Source organism: Phoca vitulina, unplaced genomic scaffold (assembly GCF_004348235.1).
Source record: "Phoca vitulina isolate PV1807 unplaced genomic scaffold, GSC_HSeal_1.0 scaffold22, whole genome shotgun sequence".
Classification (NCBI taxonomy): Eukaryota; Metazoa; Chordata; class Mammalia; order Carnivora; family Phocidae; genus Phoca; species Phoca vitulina.
The window spans coordinates 25,083,339-25,105,346 of record NW_022589725.1 but is presented as its reverse complement, the minus strand read 5'-3'; the positions used below and the strand labels follow the sequence as shown (position 1 = coordinate 25,105,346).

The 22,008-nt window shown below is 41.6% G+C and overlaps 1 protein-coding gene across 1 annotated transcript in view; it reads right to left on the bottom strand.

Moving 5' to 3' along the window:
* The window catches only part of SPTLC3 (serine palmitoyltransferase long chain base subunit 3), a 154,393-nt gene that overhangs the window by 27,368 nt on the left and 105,017 nt on the right, over positions 1 to 22,008 (bottom strand). The window contains exon 9 of the mRNA XM_032419845.1: positions 14,552 to 14,678. Within this exon, the coding sequence (XP_032275736.1) occupies positions 14,552 to 14,678 (127 nt within the window). The remainder of the gene's footprint in view (positions 1 to 14,551; positions 14,679 to 22,008) is intronic.

Here is a 22,008-nt window from a genome sequence, read left to right as displayed (position 1 = left end):
GACTGGCGGCTTTTCTCTGGGGGCTCACTGAGGAGTGGGGCCCGAGTTCTCGGCTCCTCCGAGGCAGAGATTGGGAAGCCGCCATTTTCACTCTCTGCCTCCAAAGCTGTACGGAAAGCTTGCAGGGAACAAAAGCTCCCGAGAGCAAACCCAAGCAGATTACTTAGCCCAGACCGGGCAAGGGCGGGGCAATTCCGCCTCCAGCAAAGACTTTTGGAAACCACGGCAACAGGCCCCTCCCCCAGAAGATCAGCGAGAACAGCCAGCCAAGACCAAGTTTACCGATCAATGAGAACGGCAGAACTCCAGTGCTAGGGGAATACTGCACATAGAATTCATGGCTTTTTTTACCATGATTCTTTAGTCTTTCAAAGTTAATTTTTTTTTTACTGTCTTTTTTTTTTTTAATTTTTCTTTTTCCCTTTTTCAACCAACATCTTATCAATCCCTTTTTTAAAAAAAACATTTTTATTTTTCATTTTTAGAGTCATATTCTATCCCTTCATAGTAGTTACCCATATTTTTGGCATATATATATAAGTTGTTCTCTCTTTAAAATTTTGAGATAGTTTCTTCTAACAGATCAAAATATACCCTAAAGCTCTATTGTATGTTTTTTTTCTACTCCCCTGCCTGATCACATTCTCTCCCTTTTTTTTTTCTTTAAATCCTCTTCTTCCTTTTTTCAAACAACTTCTTATCAATGCCTTTTATAAAATTTTTTATAATTTCCATCTTTACAGTCATATTCCATCCCTTCATCATATCAACCCTTATTTTTGTACATATATAAGTTTTTCTTTCTTTAAAATTTTGGGAGGCACTTTCTTCTAACAGACCAAATACACCCAAAATCTAGTGTGTGGCACTGATCTATATACCAGCCTGATCATATTTGATCACATTCTATTTTTTTGTTTTGTTTTGTTTTGTTCTGTTTTTGTTTGTTTTTATCTTTATCTTTTTCTTTTCCTTCTTTTTTTCTTTTTCTTTTTTCTCTCTTTCCCTTTCTTTTCCCACTGCTTCAGGTCTTTTCTGATTTGTTTAGAGTATATTTTCTGGGGACGTTGTTACCCTGTTAGCATTTTGTTCTCTCATTAATCTATTGTCCTCTGGACAAAATGACAAGATGGAAAAAATCACCTCAACAAAAAGGACAAGAGGTAGTACCGACTGCCAGGGACCTACTCAATATGGACATTAGTATGATGTCAGATCTAGAGTTCAGAATCATCACTTTAAAGATACTAGCTGGGCTTGAAAAAAGCATGGAAGTTATTAGAGAAACCCTTTCTGGAGAAGTAAAAGAACTAAAATCTAACCAAGTAGAAATCAAAAAAGCTATTAATGAGGTGCAATCAAATATGGGCACGCTAACTGCTAGGTTAAATGAGGCAGAAGAGCGAATCAGTGAAATAGAAGACCAAATGATGGAAAATAAAGAAGCTGAGAAAAAGAGAGATAAACAACTACTGGATCACGAGGGCAGAATTCGAGAGATAAGCGATACCATAAGATGAAACAACATTAGAATAATTGGGATCCCAGAAGAAGAAGAAAGAGAGAGAGGGGCAGAAGGTATATTGGAGCAAATTATAGCAGAGAACTTCCCTAATTTGGGGAAGGAAACAGGCATCAAAATCCAGGAAGCACAGAGAACCCCCCTCAAAATCAATAAAAATAGGTCAACACCCTGACATCTAATAGTAAAACTTATGAGTCTCAGAGACAAAGAGAAAATCCTGAAAGCAGCTCGGGATAAGAGATCTGTAACCTACAATGGTAGAAACATTAGATTGGCAACAGACCTATCCACAGAGACGTGGCAGGCCAGAAAGGACTGGCAGGACATATTCAGAGCACTAAATGAGAAAAATATGCAGCCAAGAATACTAGATCCAGCTAGGCTGTCATTGAAAATTGAAGGAGAGATAAAAAGCTTCCAGGACAAACAAAAACTAAAGGAATTTGCAAACATAAAACCATCCCTACAAGAAATATTGAAAGGGGTCCTCTAAGCAAAGAGAGAGCCTAAAAGCAACATAGACCAGAATGGAACACAGGCAATATACAGTGACAGTCACCTTACAGGCAATACAATGGCACTAAATTCCTATCTTCCAATAGTTACCCTGAATGTAAATGGGCTAAATGCCCCAATCAAAAGACACAGGCTATCAGATTGGATTAAAAAACAAGACCCATCGATATGCTGTCTGCAAGAGACTCATTTTAGACCCAAAGACACCCCCAGATTGAAAGTGAGGGGGTGGAAAACCATTTACTATGCTAATGGACACCAAAAGAAAGCTGGGGTGGCAATCCTTATATCAAACAATTAGATTTTAAACCAAAGACTGTAATAAGAGATGAAGAAGGACACTATATCCTACTTAAAGGGTCTATCCAACAAGAAGATCTAACAATTGTAAATATCTATGCCCCTAACATGGGAGCAGCCAATTATATAAGGCAATTAATAACAAAAGCAAAGAAACACATCAACAACAATACAATAATAGTGGGAGACTTTAACACCCCCCTCACTGAAATGGACAGATCGTCTAAGCAAAAGATCAACAAGGAAATAAAGACTTTAAATGACACACTGGACCAAATGGACTTCACAGACATATTCAGAACATTCCATCCCAAAGCAACAGAATACACTTTCTTCTCTAGTGCCCATGGAACATTCTCCAGAATAGATCACATCCTAGGTCATAAATCAGGTCTCAACCGGTACCAAAAGATTGGGATCATTCCCTGCCTATTTTCAGACCACAATGCTTTGAAACTAGAACTCAATCACAAGAGGAAAGTCAGAAAGAACTCAAATACATGGAGGCTAAAGAGCATCCTACTAAAGAATGAATGGGTCAGTCAGGAAATTAAAGAAGAATTAAAAAAGTTCATGGAAACCAATGAAAATGAAAACAGAACTATTCAAAATCTTTGGGATGCAGCAAAGGCAGTCCTAAGAGGCAAGTATATAGCAATACAAGCCTTTCTCAAGAAACAAGAAAGGTCTCAAATACACAACCTAACCCTCCACCTAAAGGAGCTGGAGAAAGAACAGCAAATAAAGCCTAAACCCAGCAGGAGAAGAGAAATAATAAAGATCAGAGCAGAAATCAATGAAATAGAAACTAAAAGAAAAGTAGAACAGATCAACAAAACTAGGAGCTGGTTCTTTGAAAGAATTAACAAGATTGATAAAGCCCTGGCCAGACTTATCAAAAAGAAAAGAGAAATGACCCAAGTCAACAAAATCATGAATGAAAGAGGAGAGATCACAACCAACACCAAAGAAATACAAACAATTATAAGAACATATTATGAGCAACTCTATGCCAGCAAATTAGATAACCTGGAAGAAATGGATGCATTCCTAGAGTTGTATCAACTACCAAAACTGAACCAGGAAGAAATAGAAAACTTGAACAGACCTATAACCACTAAGGAAATTGAAGCAGTCATCAAAAATCTCCCAACAAACAAAAGCCCAGGGCCAGATGGCTTCCCAGGGGAATTCTACCAAACATTTCAAGAAGAATTAATACCTATTCTTCTGAAACTGTTCCAAAAAATAGAAATGGAAGGAAAACTTCCAAACTCATTTTATGAGGCCAGCATTACCTTGATCCCAAAACCAAAGACCCCATCAAAAAGGAGAACTACAGCCCAATATCCCTGATGAACATGGATGCAAAAATTCTCTCCAAAATACTAGCCAATAGGATCCAACAGTACATTAAAAGGATTATTCACCACGACCAAGTCGGATTTATCCCTGCGCTGCAAGGTTGGTTCAACATCCACAAATCAATCAACGTGATACAATACATTAACAAAAGAAAGAACAAGAACCATATGATCCTCTCAATAGATGCAGAAAAAGCATTTGACAAAGTACAGCATCCTTTCTTGATCAAAACTCTTCAGAGTATAGGGATAGAGGGTACATACCTCAATATCATAAAAGCCATCTATGAAAAACCTACAGCGAATATCATTCTCAATGGGGAAAAACTGAGAGCTTTCCTCCTAAGGTCAGGAATGTGGCAGGGATGTCCACTATCACCACTGCTATTCAACATAGTATTAGAAGTCCTAGCCACAGCAATCAGACAACAAAAAGAAATAAAAGGCATCCAATTGGCAAAGAAGAAGTCAAACTCTCACTCTTTGCAGATGATATGATACTTTATGTGGAAAACCCAAAAGACTCCACCCCAAAACTGCTAGAACTCATACAGGAATTCAGTCAAGTGGCAGGATATAAAATCAGTGCACAGAAGTCAGTAGCATTCCTATACACCAACAACAAGATAGAAGAAAGAGAAATTAAGGAGTCGATCCCCTTTACAATTGCACCCAAAACCATAAGATACCTAGGCATAAATCTAACCAAAGAGGCAAAGGATCTGTACTCAGAAAATTATAAAATACTCATGAAAGAAATTGAGGAAGACACAAAGAAATGGAAAAACGTTCCATGCTCATGGATTGGAAGAACAAATATTGTGAAGATGTCAATGCTACCTAGAGCAATCTACACATTCAATGCAATCCCCATCAAAATACCATCACCTTTTTTCAAAGAAATGGAACAAATAATCCTAAAATTTGTATGGAACCAGAAAAGACCCCGAATAGCCAGAGGAATGTTGAAAAAGAAAAGCAAAGCTGGTGGCATCACAATTCCGGACTTCCAGCTCTATTACAAAGCTGTCATCATCAAGACAGTATGGTACTGGCACAAAAACAGACACATAGATCAATGGAACAGAATAGAGAGCTCAGAAATGAACCCTCAACTCTATGGCCAACTAACCTTTGACAAAGCAGGAAAGAATGTCCAATGGGAAAAAGACAGTCTCTTCAACAAATGGTGTTGGGAAAATTGGACAGCCACATGCAGAAGAATGAAACTGGACCATTTCCTTACACCACACACAAAAATAGACTCCAAATGGTTGAAAGACCTAAATGTGAGACAGGAGTCCATCAAAATCCTAAAGGAGAACACAGGCAGCAACCTTTTCGACCTCAGCCACAGCAACTTCTTCCTAGAAACATTGCCAAAGGCAAGGGAAGCAAGGGTAAAAATGAACTATTGGGACTTCATCAAGATAAAAAGCTTTTGCAAAGCAAAGGAAACAGTCAACAAAACCAAAAGACAACCGACAGAATGGGAGAAGATATTTGCAAATGACATATCAGATGAAGGGCTAGTATCCAAAATCTATAAAGAACTTATCAAACTCAACACCCAGAGAACAAAGAATCCAATCAAGAAATGGGCAGAAGACATGAACAGACATTTTTCCAAAGAAGACATCCAAATGGCCACAGACACATGAAAAAGAGCTCAATATTGCTTGGCATCAGGGAAATCCAAATCAAAACCTCAATGAGATACCACCTCACACCAGTCAGAATGGCTAAAATCAACAAGTTGGGAAATGACAGATGTTGGCAGGGATGCGGAGAAAGGGGAACCCTCCTACACTGTTGGTGGGAATGCAAGCTGGTGCAGCCACTCTGGAAAACAGTATGGAGGTTCCTCCAAAAGTTGAAAATAGAGCTACCATATGACCCAGCAATTGCACTACTGGGTATTTACCCCAAAGATACAAAAGTAGGGATCCAAAAGGGTACGTGCACCCCGATGTTTATAGCAGCAATGTCCACAATAGCCAAACTGTGGAAAGAGCCAAGATGTCTATCGACAGATGAATGGATAAAGAAGATGTGGTATATATATACAATGGAATATTATGCAGCCATCAAAAGGAATGAGATGTTGCCATTTGCAACAACGTGGATGGAACTGGAGGGTATTATGCTGAGCGAAATAAGTCAAACAGAGAAAGACATGTATCATATGACCTCACTGATATGAGGAATTCTTAATCTCAGGAAAGAAACTGAGGGTTGCTGGAGTGGGGGTTGGGGTGGGAGGGATGGGGTGACTGGGTGATAGACACTGGGGAGGGTATGTGCTCTGGTAAGCTCTGTGAATTGTGCAAGACCGTTGACTCTCCGATCTGTACCTCTGAAACAAATAATGCAATATATGTTAAGAAAAAAAAAAAGAAGAAGAAGATAGCAGGAGGGGAAGAATGAAGGGGGGGAAATCGGAGGGGGAGACGAACCATGAGAGATGATGGACTCTGAAAAACAAACTGAGGGTTCTAGAGGGGAGGGGGGTGGGAGGATGGGTTAGCCTGGTGATGGGTATTGAGGAGGGCACGTTCTGCATGGAGCACTGGGTGTTATGCACAAACAATGAATCATGGAACACTACATCTAAAACTAATGATGTAATGTATGGGGATTAACATAACAATAAAAAAATAAAAGTAAAAAAAAATATTACATGTCCAGATTAAACTTAGATATTCAAATAAATGGGTCTGTAAATTGCATGCTGGCAAGGAGGCAAATGTTTGATAAAATGCATAGTCGGTATTCATCCTGATGTGAAATTGAAAGTATGACAAAATCTTAGTATCTGATATTCAATAGATGTATCAGGTTGAGCAGACCAACTTTTCTTAGAAAAGTGCCAATGTCATTTCAACACCATGTCATCAAAATTGTTAACAATCACAGCAGGAAAATAAGTAGCAATGGGAAGCTGATAATTATAGTGCAAAGTCAAGCAGACCCCACAGAGTGATAGGAAAAGCCATTTCTCTCAAGTTATGAATGTGAAAGACTTTGTTGTAATTTATTTTAACTTATTAAACTTCCTTCTTCATAATTTAATTTAAACTTAGCAGTTGCCCATTGGGGATCTCCTTTCTCACTGAATGGAGTTCACCAATTGAAGATGCCCTAAAGAACTGAAGTAATTATTATACTTGGTCCATTCCAAGCAAGAGACACAGGTTATTAGAGAAATGGCAGTCTGTGTCAGATGTCTGCTATCAAATCAAATAATATAATCAGTACTGTGATCATGAACTCCTAATGACTTTCTGTACTTCAAAAAGTTATACAGAAGGGCAGGTTGAAGGGAGAGGCGGTTGTGAGCACAGGTATTTTGTGAGGGTGCAGAGCTCTTGGCTATCAGGCCCTAGTGGGTTGTGGATTTCTTATGAATGGAGACCATCATGTTCCTATCACCAGTGGTAAGCACAGTGCCTGACACCTAGTAGGTCTCCGATACATATTTTCCAAATTGAATTAAAAATAAAAGTGCTAAGTCCCAATTATGCATTGGCTGTAATACAGATGCTGATAATGTATCTGTTCTGGGCCATCTTTTCCTCCAAAGGATGGAGCAGAATCTCTGAATACTTAATATTGGCCATCTCAGCATTGAGTTTGCTCATAGTCAGCCTCTTTCTTGGGATTCTTGCCCTATGTCTATATTTAGTTTTGCTCTTACATCTATATGCTAATTACAATGCCACTGATGTCTGAAAAATTTGCCCACGTGTTCCCAATCATCACTTCATGTCTCATGGAGTGATGGGACAACCTGATGGGAAGGAGAAACTGAACTGACTACAGATCATCATACAGCTGTGATTCTCAAAGTCTGGTCCCTGGGGCAGCAGCATCAGCATCGCCTGGGAGCTTATAAGACATGCAAAAAGCATTTCTGAGCCAGAAGCTGTCAGCAATCTGTTCTTACCATCCCCCATGGTGATCCTGATACAGGTTCAAATCTGAGACTCATGTCTCTACATAAGGGAAAGGATAAGGGCTGTGTGTGTGGGGGGGGGGCGTGTGCTTGTACAGAGGGAAATCTAAAGAGAACAGAGGATGGAATTCTGGCAAATGTAGACAGGGGCACATACCTCACAGAAACCAGGAGGAAGAACAGATAGAAAAAAAAAAAAAGAACCAGAAAAGAAGAGCATCTCCACAACTAAGAGAAGACTTGGAAGAGAGGAAGAGGTGGAGATGTCAGTCAAATCTGGCTGGAGAAGGGCCAGTGGCATGGGTATACAGCAGTAACCTTCCAGGGGGCAGAGGCAATGGAAATGGGCTGAGGACAAGCTCAAGTTGCTGAACACTGAGTGGGGAGGAGGAGGGGGAAGCAGGCAGCAAAGGCCCCTGTATCAGGAAGATTTGCAGCCATGGAAGAGATGCAACTCGCTGGCTGGCTGAAGAGGAAGAAGCGGTAAGGGAAAGCTTTTTGGGATGAAGGAAGTGAACGGTTCATCACTCAGAAAAGGGGCAGTGGCTGTAGCAGGTGGGAAGGGAGAGAATCAAGCACAGAGATGTGAAGGAGACAAGGGTCATTTATTTGTTGAGCTAAGAGGGAAAGAGAGGATTCTGTTTTTCCACAAACATTTGTTGAGAACCTGTAATGAATTGCCTGGCACTGTCCTCAGTGTAACAAATAAAACAGACAAAATGCTTGTTCACCTGGAGTTTACATTCTAGGGAGCCAAAACGAAAAACAAGGCGATGCCTATGTCATTTGTCAGGTGCTCACAAATGCCATGAAGACAAGAGTGAGGTAAGGAGAATCAGAGAGACAAGGAGGGAGCGTAGTTTAGGATAAGGTCACTTCCCTAATAGGCTGATGTTAAGCAAAGATGTTAGGGAGGTGAGGGATAGGGACACACAAGTATTGGTCAGAGATGCTGGTCTAGAGAGGCTGTCAAGGGCACAGTGTCCCTGCAGAAGTCATTCCCTGCATTCTAGGAAGAGCAAGGAGGCCAGCTGCTTGGAGTGGACCAAGTGAGGAAAAGATGGTGGGAAAATGGAAGACCTTATCATGAGAAGCCTTGAAGGCCACAGTCTGAACTTCACACTCAGTAAGATGGGGAGCAGTGAAAAGTTCAGCATGGGGGGTATTCTGAGTTACATTTTTTAAAAAAAGATTACTTTGGCTTCTATATGGAAAACAAGTCTTACAAAAGATAAGAGCAGAAGTGGAGAGAATATCTAGGAGGCTACTCCAGTAATCCAGGTGGGAGCTGACAGAGGTCGAGGCGGGGCTGGCAAGAAGGGACCAGATTCTGGACATATGGCAAAGGACGTGCTTTGGGATTTGCTGATGGAGCAGGTGGAGGTCTGAGAGAAAGGCAGAGTTCTAGGATGAGTAAAATTGACAGTCTGGAGAAGGGCAGAAAGCAGATGAATTAAAATAATAGTAATAATAGTAACTGTTAGCTCTTTTTTTTTAACTATTGCGTATTTATTTATTTTTCCATTTTTTTATTGTTATGTTAATCCCCATACATTTCATCATTAGTTTTAGATATAGTGTTCCATGATTCATTGTTTGTGCATAACACCCAGTGCTCCATGCAGAACGTGCCCTCCTCAATACCCATCACCAGGCTAACCCATCCTCCCACCCCCCTCCCCTCTAGAACCCTCAGTTTGTTTTTCAGAGTCCATTGTCTCTCATGGTTCTTCTCCCCCTCCGATTTCCCCCCCTTCATTCTTCCCCTCCTGCTACATTCTTCTTCTTCTTTTGAGTATTTCCTATTTATCAAATGTTGCACTAAGTCCGTTATCTGTACCACGTCATTTACTCCTATGGACAAGCCCAATTAAAATTAAGGGATGGAGGCTAAGCGAGGGTAAGCAGCTTGCCTGTCATGGAGTGAGGGCCGTTGGGGACCGGGCCCCATGCCACCTGGCTGCAGAGCATACACCCTTAATCCTCCATGAGATATATCCTCTATTTTCTCCCCAGAGTGCAGAAAGGGAGGGTGGGGAAGGAAGGCCAAAACTGGCAGTTCAAAAAGAATATTGAAGGATTCATTGAAAAACATGCATCCAAGATTTAAATAAATAATAATAAGACACCTGTTGCCGGTGCTTTCCTTAGGGGAGTTGTTATGGTTTGGGGCTCAGCCTCCTGTGGCTGTTTCTGCCAAGGCTGTTTCTGCCAAGGCTGTTTCTGCAATATTCCTGAGCCTCTTCAAAAGTGATGTCAGTTACAGAGGGTCCCCAATACTAAGTGATCCCTTCAGCTGCCACATGGGTGTGGAACGCATTCCTGACCTCCAGTCCTCTGAGATAAACATCCCCTTGAACTTGTTTAGCAGAAACACTGACCTGAAATTGAGTAGGCCAGTGAGATGGAAGTTGAATCATGATGTATTTATTAAGCCGAGCACTGGGTTTGGCACTCAGAGGAACACCAGATTAATTCAAGACACATTTCTTGCCCTTAAGGGGCTTACAGCACTGATTTGGCTTATGGACCACCCAACAACCATGAGGATGGAGAAACCAAATCTCCACCTTGGGCTCATTGTGCTGCACGATGTGACAGGCCAGGAGATTGAAAGGGCCTTGAAGCACATGGAATGCACGCATGGCCCACAGCTCCTCAGCCTGTGTGCATGAACTCCACGAGCAGCCTGGCTGCAGAGTGAAGGTGGCTATTTGTGCATAAACGTTGTCATTTCACTGAGACTGCTATTTCATCTTTGAACCTTGGCTTCAAAGGAACACTGACCTTATTCCTGTAGCTTGCCTTTCTTTGAAGCCTATGGCTTTGCATTGCAGATTAAAGTGAAGATATTCATCAAGGGACAGATCTGGCCAACTGCTCCCCAAACTCAACCCAAAACAAAGCCTTGAAAGACTCCAACCACAGTTGCAGTGGAGTGGGCCAAAGATGAAGGCTTGGAGCCATGCTCTCTTTCTCAGACCCTGTAAGGCAGCCCTGGAATGACATAGTGCATCCCTTTGAGCTCCGGGCAACTTTACCCCAAGAGTCCATATATCTCAGCAGAGAGGGGTGAGTTAATGCAATATTCTCAACCTGTCCTATTCATTTTATTTAAAGCAGGCATTGTTATAAATGAGGCCAACATGAACATTCACTGGTGTTTTTTAATTAGTCAAAAGATGTGTTAGACAGAACCATCTGAAACTTGGTGGATGATTCTGTCAGTTTTCTTTTCTACTACTTTCCTTTGTTCACCCATTTGAAAAGAAATTGTCCTATTTTTCCCCCTGGGTTCTCCCATCTTGGCTCTAAGAAAACAGACTTCACACATTGCCTTCTCTGTTCTTTATTTTTTTCTTTTCCCTATTAAGGTGGCAAGAGGAGTAAAGTGAGAAACTTCAACTGGGAGGTAAAAAAATAATAAGCAAATAATTCTTTAATTATAAGGCCTTATAGAGAGAACCAAGGGAGATACCTCCCACCTCAAAGGAAGAAAAATTGATGATAGATGACTATCAAAGGATAAATGATCATATCTTTCAATGTGACTTTTCTGCAGATCTTCAGCTGTGATCAGATAAGCGGAGTGAGTTCTGTCTGTGATGAAGCAGGAAATCAATCCAGAGGAGGGAAGGGAAAGATTGTCAGGTTGCCTACATGTAAATCAACTGCTTCTGATAGCATATACACTAAAGGGCTTAAGAAATTAGTGATCCTTATTGAGACATAGGCTAATTTTCAGGTAACTTTTGTAGTTATTCATCTTTAAAATAAGACCAAAGGATAATTCTGGTCACTGTAGGACAATTCATATAACTTGCATTTTAGCTTAAATCGCAAATAATTGTTTTCCATTAAGAAATGCATGAGGCACAATGAGATACCACCTTACACCAGTTAGAATGGCAGAAATTAACAAGACAGGAAACAACAAGTGTTGGCAAGGCTGTGGAGAAAGGGGAACCCTCTTACACTGTTGGTGGGAATGCAAGCTGGTACTTTGGAAAACAGTATGGAGGTTCCTCAAGATGTTAAAAATAGAGCTACCCTATGACCCAGCAATTGTACTACTAGGTATTTACCCCAAAGATACAGATGTAGTGAAAAGAAGGGGTAATGCACCCCAATGTTCATAGCAGCAATGTCCACAATAGCCGAACTGTGGAAAGAGCCAAGATGCCCTTTAACAGATGAATGAATAAAGACGTGGTTTATATATACAATGGAATATTACTCAGCCATCAGAAAGGATGAATACCCACCATTTGCTTCGACATGGATAGAACTGGAGGGGATTATGCTAAGTGAAATAAATCAACCAGAGAAAGATAATTATATGGTTTCACTCATATGTAGAACATAAGGAATAGCATGGAGGACCATAGGGGAAGGGAGGGAAAACTGAATGGGAAGAAATCAGAGAGGGAGACAAACCATGAGAGACTCTGGACTCTGGGAAACAAACTGAGGGTTTCAGAGGGGAGGGGGTTAGGGGGATGGGGTAGCCAGGTGATGGGCATTAAGGAGGACACATGTTGTGATGAGCACTGGGTATTATATGCAACTAATGAATCACTGAACACTACATCAAAAACTAATGATAGTGGCTAACTGAACATGATAATAAAAAAAAGAAATGCATGAAGTTTGGGGTGCCTGGGTGGCTCAGTCAGTTAAGTGCCTGCCTTCAGTCTGGTCATGGTCCCAGGGTTATGGGATCAAGCCCTGAGTCGGGCTCCTTGCTCAGTGGGGGCATCTGCTTCTCCCTCTGCCCCTCCTGCTGCTCGTGCTCTCTCTCTCAAATAAATAAATAAAATCTTAAAAAAAAAGAAATGAGTGAATTTCAAGAAGATCAATAATGGCTTTGTGATAAGCCAGTGGTTCAAGACCAGTCTTTTTCATACAACCAGACAATTCATGTGGGCACAGATACAGCTCTATTTCTAGCTTCAGTTTTAAAAGATTGAAAGATATTTGCTTATCCATATCCATATCCTTTAATTTACCAACTCCTTCTCCCACAAATCTGGGTGTGGTCATATGCCTAGTTTTGGCCAAAGGATTATAAGCAAGGTGGTAAGTGTCACTTCAAGGCTGATGTTCCCCTGTTCTCTGCTACGGGGATCATGGAGTCTAAAGTAGCCTGAATCACTGCTCCTATGGAGGATAGCTGTGTAGAGAGTTATCTGATTTGTATTAGACTTGGTGTGAGCAAGAAATAAAACTTGGTTCTGTTAAGCCATAGAGAGTTTCAGGGTTTATTTGTTATGGTGGCATAACTTTGCTTATCTTGACTAATCCAGGGCCTTGGAGGACACTAGTCTTACCTCACTTCCATTATAAGACTCTTTCCTACAGCATCCCGGAGTTGTGGTCCAAATACTTCTCATCCGAGAACTAAATACCTCAATAATAGTAGCAAATAACGGTAGCAAGCAATTATATGATGCTTACTAAATAATTGCTTTCAGACATAATTTTAAGTATTTTATGTATCTTAATTTACCTAATTCTCACAAAAGCATGAGCTCATCAACATTATTTTCCTCATTTTATAGCTGGATGAACCGAAGCACCGAGAAGTCACTTGCCCAGAGTTGAACAGACAAGTTAAATCACTTGCCTATGGTCACAGAGCTAGTAAACAGGATTCCAGTTTACTTTCAGTTTCTGCCCTTAACCATTGTACCACATGGCCTTCCTAGATTGGATTTTTATTTCCTTTTCACACAGACTATTCAACAAGGGACAGAATCATAAAACTCCAAAGACAAGGTTGGAAGAGACTTTGGGGAACCATCAAATTACTGCATTTTACATGGAGGGAAAAAATCACTCTGCAAGCCATTTTCCTGCTTTAGTGAAAAGGAAAGGTCTGTCTCAGGGGTTTTCAAACCAGTGTCCTGGGGGGCACTAGGACTCAGGAGAAAGACCTGAGGGGCTGTCAATACGGAGGTAGGGGTACACACTACTTCAACCAGCCCAGCCCTGTTCTAATCTGTCTTATATAGTAGACTTCTGGGTAAAATTTGTATGTGAGTAAAGTATTCTGCTGCTTTAATAAAATTGGGAAATGGATCTCCCCATGCTTCTACTGAAATAGTAGGCTTGGAAGATGGCAGTAAACAGTGGAGGGCTTCCCACTAGTTGGGAGGTGGGGTGGAACACATGGATTCCATGGCCCAGTGACCAGTCCTGGGGCTGGGAGAATTTACTACTTCCATAAATGCACTCATGAGATTGCCTGGAGGCAAGAACTGCCTTATTCATCATTGTATCCCCACTGTGATATGTAGTAGAAGCCCTATAAACTATATCTAAAAGATAGGAGGCTAGTTCCAAAAGGCTTTGCTGAAATAATTTTTCAAAAAGAAGATTAAGCTCATTTGGGTTGAGCAAAGTAGCGCACCAATGTAAAAAAAAAAATGGAAATGGAAAGTTAATGTGTGTGTTTTGTCCACATATCCTCAAATGGGCAGTGGTGGCCAATCCCTCCCCAACCCCTACTTTGTTCCCAGGGAAACACAAGTGATGGTCCCAAGCAAGCACAGGCAAACACATAGAATTGTTTGCTTCATTTTAACACAACTGATTACACAAAATTATCCAGATTTGCTGATCACATTAAGAGGTGAATTAGAAAGTTTTCTTTGCTTTTAAAAAAACATTTCTTTGTGTGTGTGTTGGCAGCAGTTTTAGTACATTTTTGTACTATGTATGATCATATATCATGTACAAATTGGGTTTGTACAAATTGACTTACAAATTGGGTTATATTAAGACAAAGGTGTGTATCTGAGAAGGGGGCAGACTGATGAGGCAGAAGGAAGGTAGAGAGAAGTCTAAGAAAGGATTTATGGGAGTTGTCCCCCCTGCAGACCCTCTTACCTTGCGTGGTACCATCCAGTCCCATGATAAATTTCATTGATCTGATGATTTGCTCAGCTACTGGGGGGCTCATGGATGTAGCATAAACAGCACTATGTGAGTGAACTCTTAAATAATCCACAAGGTCCTTTAATAAAAGAGGAAACCATAAAAGAAAGCAGATAAGTCTTAGTGTTGGTTGTGAGAATTATATTTAGTCCCCTCTTCATCCACCATAGCACAAGACATTAGATTCTCGAATGTGGTCTGATTTTCAAGGGGCATCCCCAAACTGTTTATTTTTTCTATCTCTTCTTCTTAGTCTCTCCCTTATAAACCTACAAGGTATACAAAAGTGGGATGCTGAGAACTTGGAGTTGAGGTCTGTAAGGCAAAACCATATGTATAATGGAAAAATGATTTCCCAAACATTTGTTGAATACCTAGCATGCACAGGCATTGGCTTAGTATTTAGGAGTATCCAGGAATACAGGATGTGGTTCTTGCCCTTGAGAGTATAACATTAGATTGTGCCTATGGAAAAGTAATGGGAGGAAAAGTAACAGGATACGCAGACCAGTATATGCAAAAGGGCTATAAGACTGCCGAGGAAAGAGAGGGGTATTACTAGCTGGAGGAGACAGGAAAGGCTTCAGTGAGGAAGTGGAATTCTCTTGAAGAATGAAGACAGATAAAGAAGAAAAGAAAACTTGGGGTAGGGGTAGGAAGTGGCAGAAGGGAGAGGTGGGAAATTAAACCAGAGTGTAGGTTAGGACCTGATAAACTTTGGTTATGCCTTGGACAGTAGAGAACTAATGGAATTTTTGTGCAGCACTATTTGGAGTGCTGACTCACTGCAGTCTGCTGGTCTTCAGTGGTAGGAATGATTCTTCACTTGTATGCCTGACTCCCAAGGCCTAATATAAAGTGCCAGGTAAGCCCACTGAAAGACTTAAGACATTCTAATAACCCAATGCCACAGTGGGGAGGGCTGCACTGGAGGTGCTCAGCTGTCTATTGGCTGACTAGACCATCCATTGGTCCACCTGTTCTCACTCATGGCTTGGGACCCTCAGGATGCTCTGCAGAAAAGCTAATGGACTAATGATAGCTCTCTGAATTAGCAGTGAGTCTATAAAGGATCAGCCACCTCTTCTTCAAGAACGAGGAGACAGTTTAGAATCCCACTGAGGTGTCTTCTCTGATCATTCCGTAGTAAAGGTGATTGGGAGGCTTTGGGCAGGCCCATCTCCTCCTAAACCCCCTTCATTGGCTACCTTCAAGCTTGGGACTGTGCCCACCTTTCACTTTTCCTTGTCTCTTGGGGAATGGATGGCATGGTTGTTCACAAGCATTTTAAACATTCTTAGCTCATCTTCCTCAGTAAAGTGAATGGCCTGTCTCAGAGGTGGTTGGTGATGTGATGTATCTACCTGGCCCATGGGGGACCTGGCAGCTCCATTCTGTCCCTCCTGCCTCCTTCAATGTGACCTTCATTCTAAATTCCCCCTTCCATGCATCCTTCTTCCCCAATTTCCTTTCTCCCTATTGTCTTTCATTTCACACTCTTCATTTCTTTCATTTCTTCCTTTTCTTCTACTCTGATTCCCTCTTTCCCTCTTTTGTTTCAAATTCTTCATTTAAATCTTTTTTTCTCTCCATTCCTAAGTATTTCTTTCTCCCTTCCCCTTCCCTTCCCTTCCTTCCCTTCCCCTCCCCCCCTTCCTTATCCTTTCCTTTTTCTCTTCTCTCCCTACTCTTGGGCCTTCTTCCCTGCTTTCATTTTTCCTTCCAGCATGTTTGTACAAGGACTTGCTCCAGGCTCCGTTCTCGATGTGGAAGTCAAAGAAGAGAAGGAGGATGGAAAGGCTAGTCCCTGGCAGCCATCATCCACTTACATTAAAATTAAAATTAAGTTTCTATCTATTCTTTTGTTTAGTGAATCTCATATAAGCAGTTGGGTAGGTTTTCACTATATTGGAAGAGTATATGCATGATGATGGCCTGACTTAAGGCACTGGCCACACAGTATTTGAAAAGTTCACTCTGGAGGATGGGGAAGGGAGGAGCACCTAAAGAGAGAGAGAGTCATTTTCCAGAGTAGCTGCAGCCAGGCTGTTCACAGCTCTATGTTCAGTGCTGCTCCATGAGCAGCAACAAGGGTTTTCTTTGTTTGTTGAGAGTTGGTACCTCCTGACAATGCTGGGGAAGCCAAGTGGGAGAGAGTGGGTAGGACGCAGGCAACAGTATAATGGGGGCTCATGTGGACTAGGGCTGGAAAAGGGCTGTTTCAAGGAGGTGATCTGGCCTTGAAGGATGGGTGGATTTGGGCAGATGCAGAGGAAGGGGGAGGCATGGACCTGTGCTAAGATTAGGAATGAGGACAGAATCTTATCATCAAAGAATAGAGGAGTCAGTTGGGAGTAGAGGGAGAAGCTATTGCTTCCAAGACAAGGTTATCCCCGTGAAGGGAAGTGTGACCGAGAATATACAGGACAAGCTCTGGAACTGGACTGCTTGGGTTCAAATCCTGGCTCTCCCACTTACTGATATGTGACCACTGGCAAGTTACTAAACCTCTCTGTGCTCTACTTTACTTCTCTGAAAGATGAGATAATGGTAATACTAACTTCAGGGTCATTATGAATATTAAATGAGTTAATATATATATAGTGTCTAGAAAAGTGTCTGGTACATAGTGAACACCCAATGAGATTGGCAGTTATTGTTAATGGATTGTCAATTCAGAGACTCTTAGAGCTGGGAGCATGGGTTAGGACCAAAATACAAAAACTCCTCGAAGTGTCTCTATCCCAGCCTCCTCATTTGGCAGAGGGTGATGTTCTAAGGTTAGGGAACTACACATTGGTACCCCCAGGGAGCATACCAAAAGTTTTCAGCCCAGCTCTTCCTCCATCCTTATTGGGGTAGTAAAGGTATGAGGGAAAATAAAGGAAAAGAGAAGCATTTTAAAGAAAAGAGTACCTAGACTTGATGACAGTTGGCATGGCCCCGAAAACATAATAGGGCTCGAAGTTAACACCACAGTTGATATTCCTTGGCCACTTGAGGCTCCATTTTAAGAACTTTACATGGATTAATTTATTTTACCTTCCCAATCACTCTGAGGTAGGTATTATTTTTATCTCCCTTTTATAGTTGGGATGACTGAGTCACAGAACAGATCAGAAAATTATCCAAACAAAACATGGTTGGATAACAAGGATTTGGACCCAAAGAGCATAACTCTGGAGTCCCTACCCTTAGCACCACACTATATATAATTCTATTCCAGACCAGAGACCTGGCTAGCCACGTGGTGATGGGGGAAGGCTAGCCCAGAGCCGAACTCCTTCATTTCCACTTCACCTGTGGTGCTTTCCCTAGTTCACAGATTGCTCATTTTTGGGGTGGGGAGGAGGGGTGAATCCCCAATATACTCAAGTGTTAACAGTACTAAACTATAGACTGAATTGCATCAGTCTCAAAATGCTTTGGGGCTATTGCTCTTATTTCTCCAAAGTGAGTGAGACCCCCTTGAGAGCAGGGATGGGGTTACACACTCTAAAATCCACAGTGGTGGGTACCTAGCAGGGGCCTGATAAATACTGGTGATCTAATGAAAAGCAGAAGGGTTTTAGGGACTGAGGAAGGATGGTGAGGGTCCCTGAAGTATATAGGGAACTACTAAGCTGCATTCTTAGGAACAAGTATAAAAATATTCTCTTAGTCTTGGGGCATCAATGGCGAAGATCAAAGAAACAAAACCAAGCTTCTTTGGGTTCCTCAAGGGTTCTTGTCAATGTCCCCAACCCGTAATTTTCCTTTCCAAATTGGGAAATTTCATAAAGCCAAGGTTGTGTGCATTCTTAGTTTGAATAAATGCCTCATCAGTGCAGTTATCATTACCTTTTAACATTAAGACTATGTTGCCCACAATCTTATTTCTTTTAGACTGGGTCCCCTTCCTCTGAGGGTCTGATTTTATGGACGCATCTAATTTTCTTGCGTGCTTCAGAAAGTGGGACTCCTTAGGTAACTTCTGCAGAGCATCAAGGAAGGTCTTGATGCCCTGTTTCTGGTTCCCTCCTCACATTCTGCCATTGGGCACGGGGAGCCATGAATTAGGAGTTGGCTTTGGTCTCTTCGAGGAAAGTCTGGGTTATGTCTTCCTTCAGAGTGGGTTAGAGGTCTCCTCATACCGAGGTTTCCAAGTCCATTTGTAAGTTCAAAACCCTGATTATTTTCTCTACCCATAGGGCTGGAGTTCAAGGGCAAGGGTGGTTTGCTGAGGAAATCAGACAGGAGGCTCTTAGAATAAACATCTTGGTGTTTATACTGTGACCCCCATTTACTTCAAAGGGCTGTTAAATGCAGCCCGGGGCTGAGCACACAGGGCAGAGCTGGCTCCTGCCAGGGGCCTGCCTTTGTCTGGCGCCCAGGCTTCTGGGGCTAATGCTCACCCCAAACTTGGCTGCCCTGTCTGACTTCCCTCCTCCGGAATTCCAGCCCTGCGACCTGTCAGTCATGAAGGCTACCTTTGCTTCACTCATTTGCAGGTCTCTGCTCAGGCTGGGGAGGCTATGAAAGCCAGTGTTTAGCAGCAGACATATAAGGGCACTCAGGACACATGCCTGAGAAAGACTTGGACTCCCCAAAGCAGGGTCTTTAGTGTTGACCACACCTTCTCAGCAACTGGACTGACACAAAGTAAAAAATAAACATAAACCTAGTTTCATCAGCTCAGGTATCCTTCAAAGAAGCCATTCATGGCATGGAGCTCTGACAGGTGGAGACAAGTAATTATCTCTGACATTTCACCTCAAAGGTCTTGAATAGACAGAATGTTCCAAGTTGGGTTGTTCACAGATCATCTACAGTAGCTCCAAACTCAAAGTGAATAAAATAGCAAAATCTTGCTGGCTCTGGAGAGACCATTTTGTCAGTTTCCCTAAGGAGGGGAGAGAAGGTTGAGGCTGGGGCAGTAAATTCCAATAAGCAGAGATGAATTTATCGGACATTCTGTGACAGCCAGCCTGAGGCCAAGACAAAATCTCTACTCTCTGTGGTACTATCTTAGCAAATCAGTTTTTTTCTCCCCTTGTTTGTTTTCAAACACTTTTCCTTTCGTGACAGATCTGGTTGCTAATGTACATGTTCCTGACCTTGACCAGCTCCAGAAAAACTTCTAGAGCCTCCTAGAAACTGTTACTAGGAATATAGTCCCTCTATTACTAACCCTAACATTGACATTTAAAAAGAGAGCCAGACAGTTTTATCTTTGTCTAGATTTTTTGACCCAAGTAGTTATTTTCAGATCTCAAGAAAGATCCCCATGAACATAGTAAAATTGAAATTATTAGGGTTTCAGAAAAATGTAAAGTCCTAGTGTGTGTGTTTTAACATTTTTATGGTTCATTTTGTTTCTTTTGTACCCATTGTTAGAATCCTGGATGTTTTGCTGTTACTCCCCCCCTACCCCCCAGTTGAGGTATACACTCCAAAATATCCAGGAAAAAATATGATGAAACTCTATAAAAACTGTAGTCTAATTATTTAAATAGCTAAATATAAAGATCTCTTTCAAATTAAAACTGTTAGCATTTGTCCAATCCTCTGTCCTTTTAGTTAAAAAACATAGTTTAAAACAGACTCTAAGTGAAAAATTTTCGCAAAAATAATTCAAAATCCAGGGGAATAAAAAACTATGATTTAAATGGAAACTACACATAATTTAAAATTAACATACTTAAAAAATTGAAGGTACAGACAAGCAGATGCAAAAATTCCATTAACTCTTGGGCTTCTCAGGTTGGAAGGAAACCAGTTTATCTGGGTTTGCCACAGACTCATCAAAACCATTCCAGACAGGTGTGTATTTGACTGATTTTGAAATCGTCAGGGAACGACGCATATAAACACTTTTCACAAGTGGCCTCCAGTCTCTTGCTCACCCTCACGTCTTGAAAACTGCCCTATGTTTTCTAGGTTTTGCATCTTGTTGTTTGAGGGCAGTTAAGCCTCAGAATAGGCTAAGGGACCTCTGCCAAAGACGCTCTAATTCTTGCTGCCATCTAGTGGTAAATTCAGAGACTGCAGTGTAGTATGGAGGGGGAGGAGAATGACAGAGGCTCTGGAAAGGGAGCGGGAGGTTGTGGGGGAGGGATGATGCTGTTCTCTGGATCCAAGCATACAGAGAATGAATATTTCAAAGAGCAAGGAAATGAATAGATCTACACATTTTTCTGCATTGCGACTAATGTAAATAATAACTTTCCATGATTTCCCAGTATCTATCCCAAATGTATACAAGTTACATAGACAACAACAAATACACTTTTAAAATAGTCCCACTGGCTTGAGGGTAGAGAGTAAGAGAAATCAGAGTGAGCTGGTCCTAACTTCAGGCCAGTCATGAGCTTTTGTTTAAAGCGGGTATCTGATGAAGGAACTCCAGGGGGAAAATGTGACATCTACCAAATTTGACAACATTTCAAGGATCTGCTCACTTCAGTTTATTCAGGTGCCCTTGGTTCAGGAAACAGAGTTACGCTTGGTTAAAAATTTTGTAGCTCAGAACTGCTGCTAAAGTAATCACAAAACCACAAGCTCACAAAGCAATGTAGCCCGGATAAGGGACCTCCTGAATTTGAGACCCTCTGATCCCTCTGCTTCCACAGTTGGGGAAGGGAACATTTAACCTTTCACCAGATTTAGCTAAATTTTGTAGGATCCTAAGCATTCCCGATGTTTTTAGCATTACCCAGCTAATTCCCACAGGCCAGTGGAGGGAGGATGGAAAACAGTGCTTTGGGCTCAGAAGAAAGTAATGCTTGTTGAAGGGTCAAGACCATTGAAAACCCTGAACATTTTAAGCATTTGTGCATCTCATGGTCACAGTGAAATCTGTTGTTTTAAATCATAGGCTTTCAATGGCCAGACTGTCTTCTGCTGCAATCCCTGATTTGTCTAACTGGTTTATCAGGAGTCTGAATCTTGTTCCTGCTGGTGACAGTGAGTAAGGAATTGGGAATTTTGGATAAGCTGTGGATGCCACCTGCATGCACTGGTTTTGGGCCTGGTGTGCCTCCTTGGTTGGAGCCAACATCACTGTCACAAGTCACTCTGGGACAGGTGTAGGCTTGTCTGAGATAGCTATCAGGATTTGGATATAGGCAGACTACTGGCTTCCTTATCCCTCAAATCCAGGCTGAATTTTTCACTTTCTCTTTCTCCCTGGACCCTCTCTCCTCTCTTTAATTTCTTTTAAACATTTATTGGTTTATATTGGCAACCCCCTTGGTGATATTGGCTTAAAACTACAGGGATAACACTCCATAGTCTGATCCCATCGGATCCGAATTTTAAGTCACGTAGATAAGACATGAGAGGGGCATGTGGCTGGCTCCGTTGGTTCAGCATGCAATTCTTGATCTCGGGGTCATGAGTTTGAGCCCCACACTGGGGGATAAAGATTA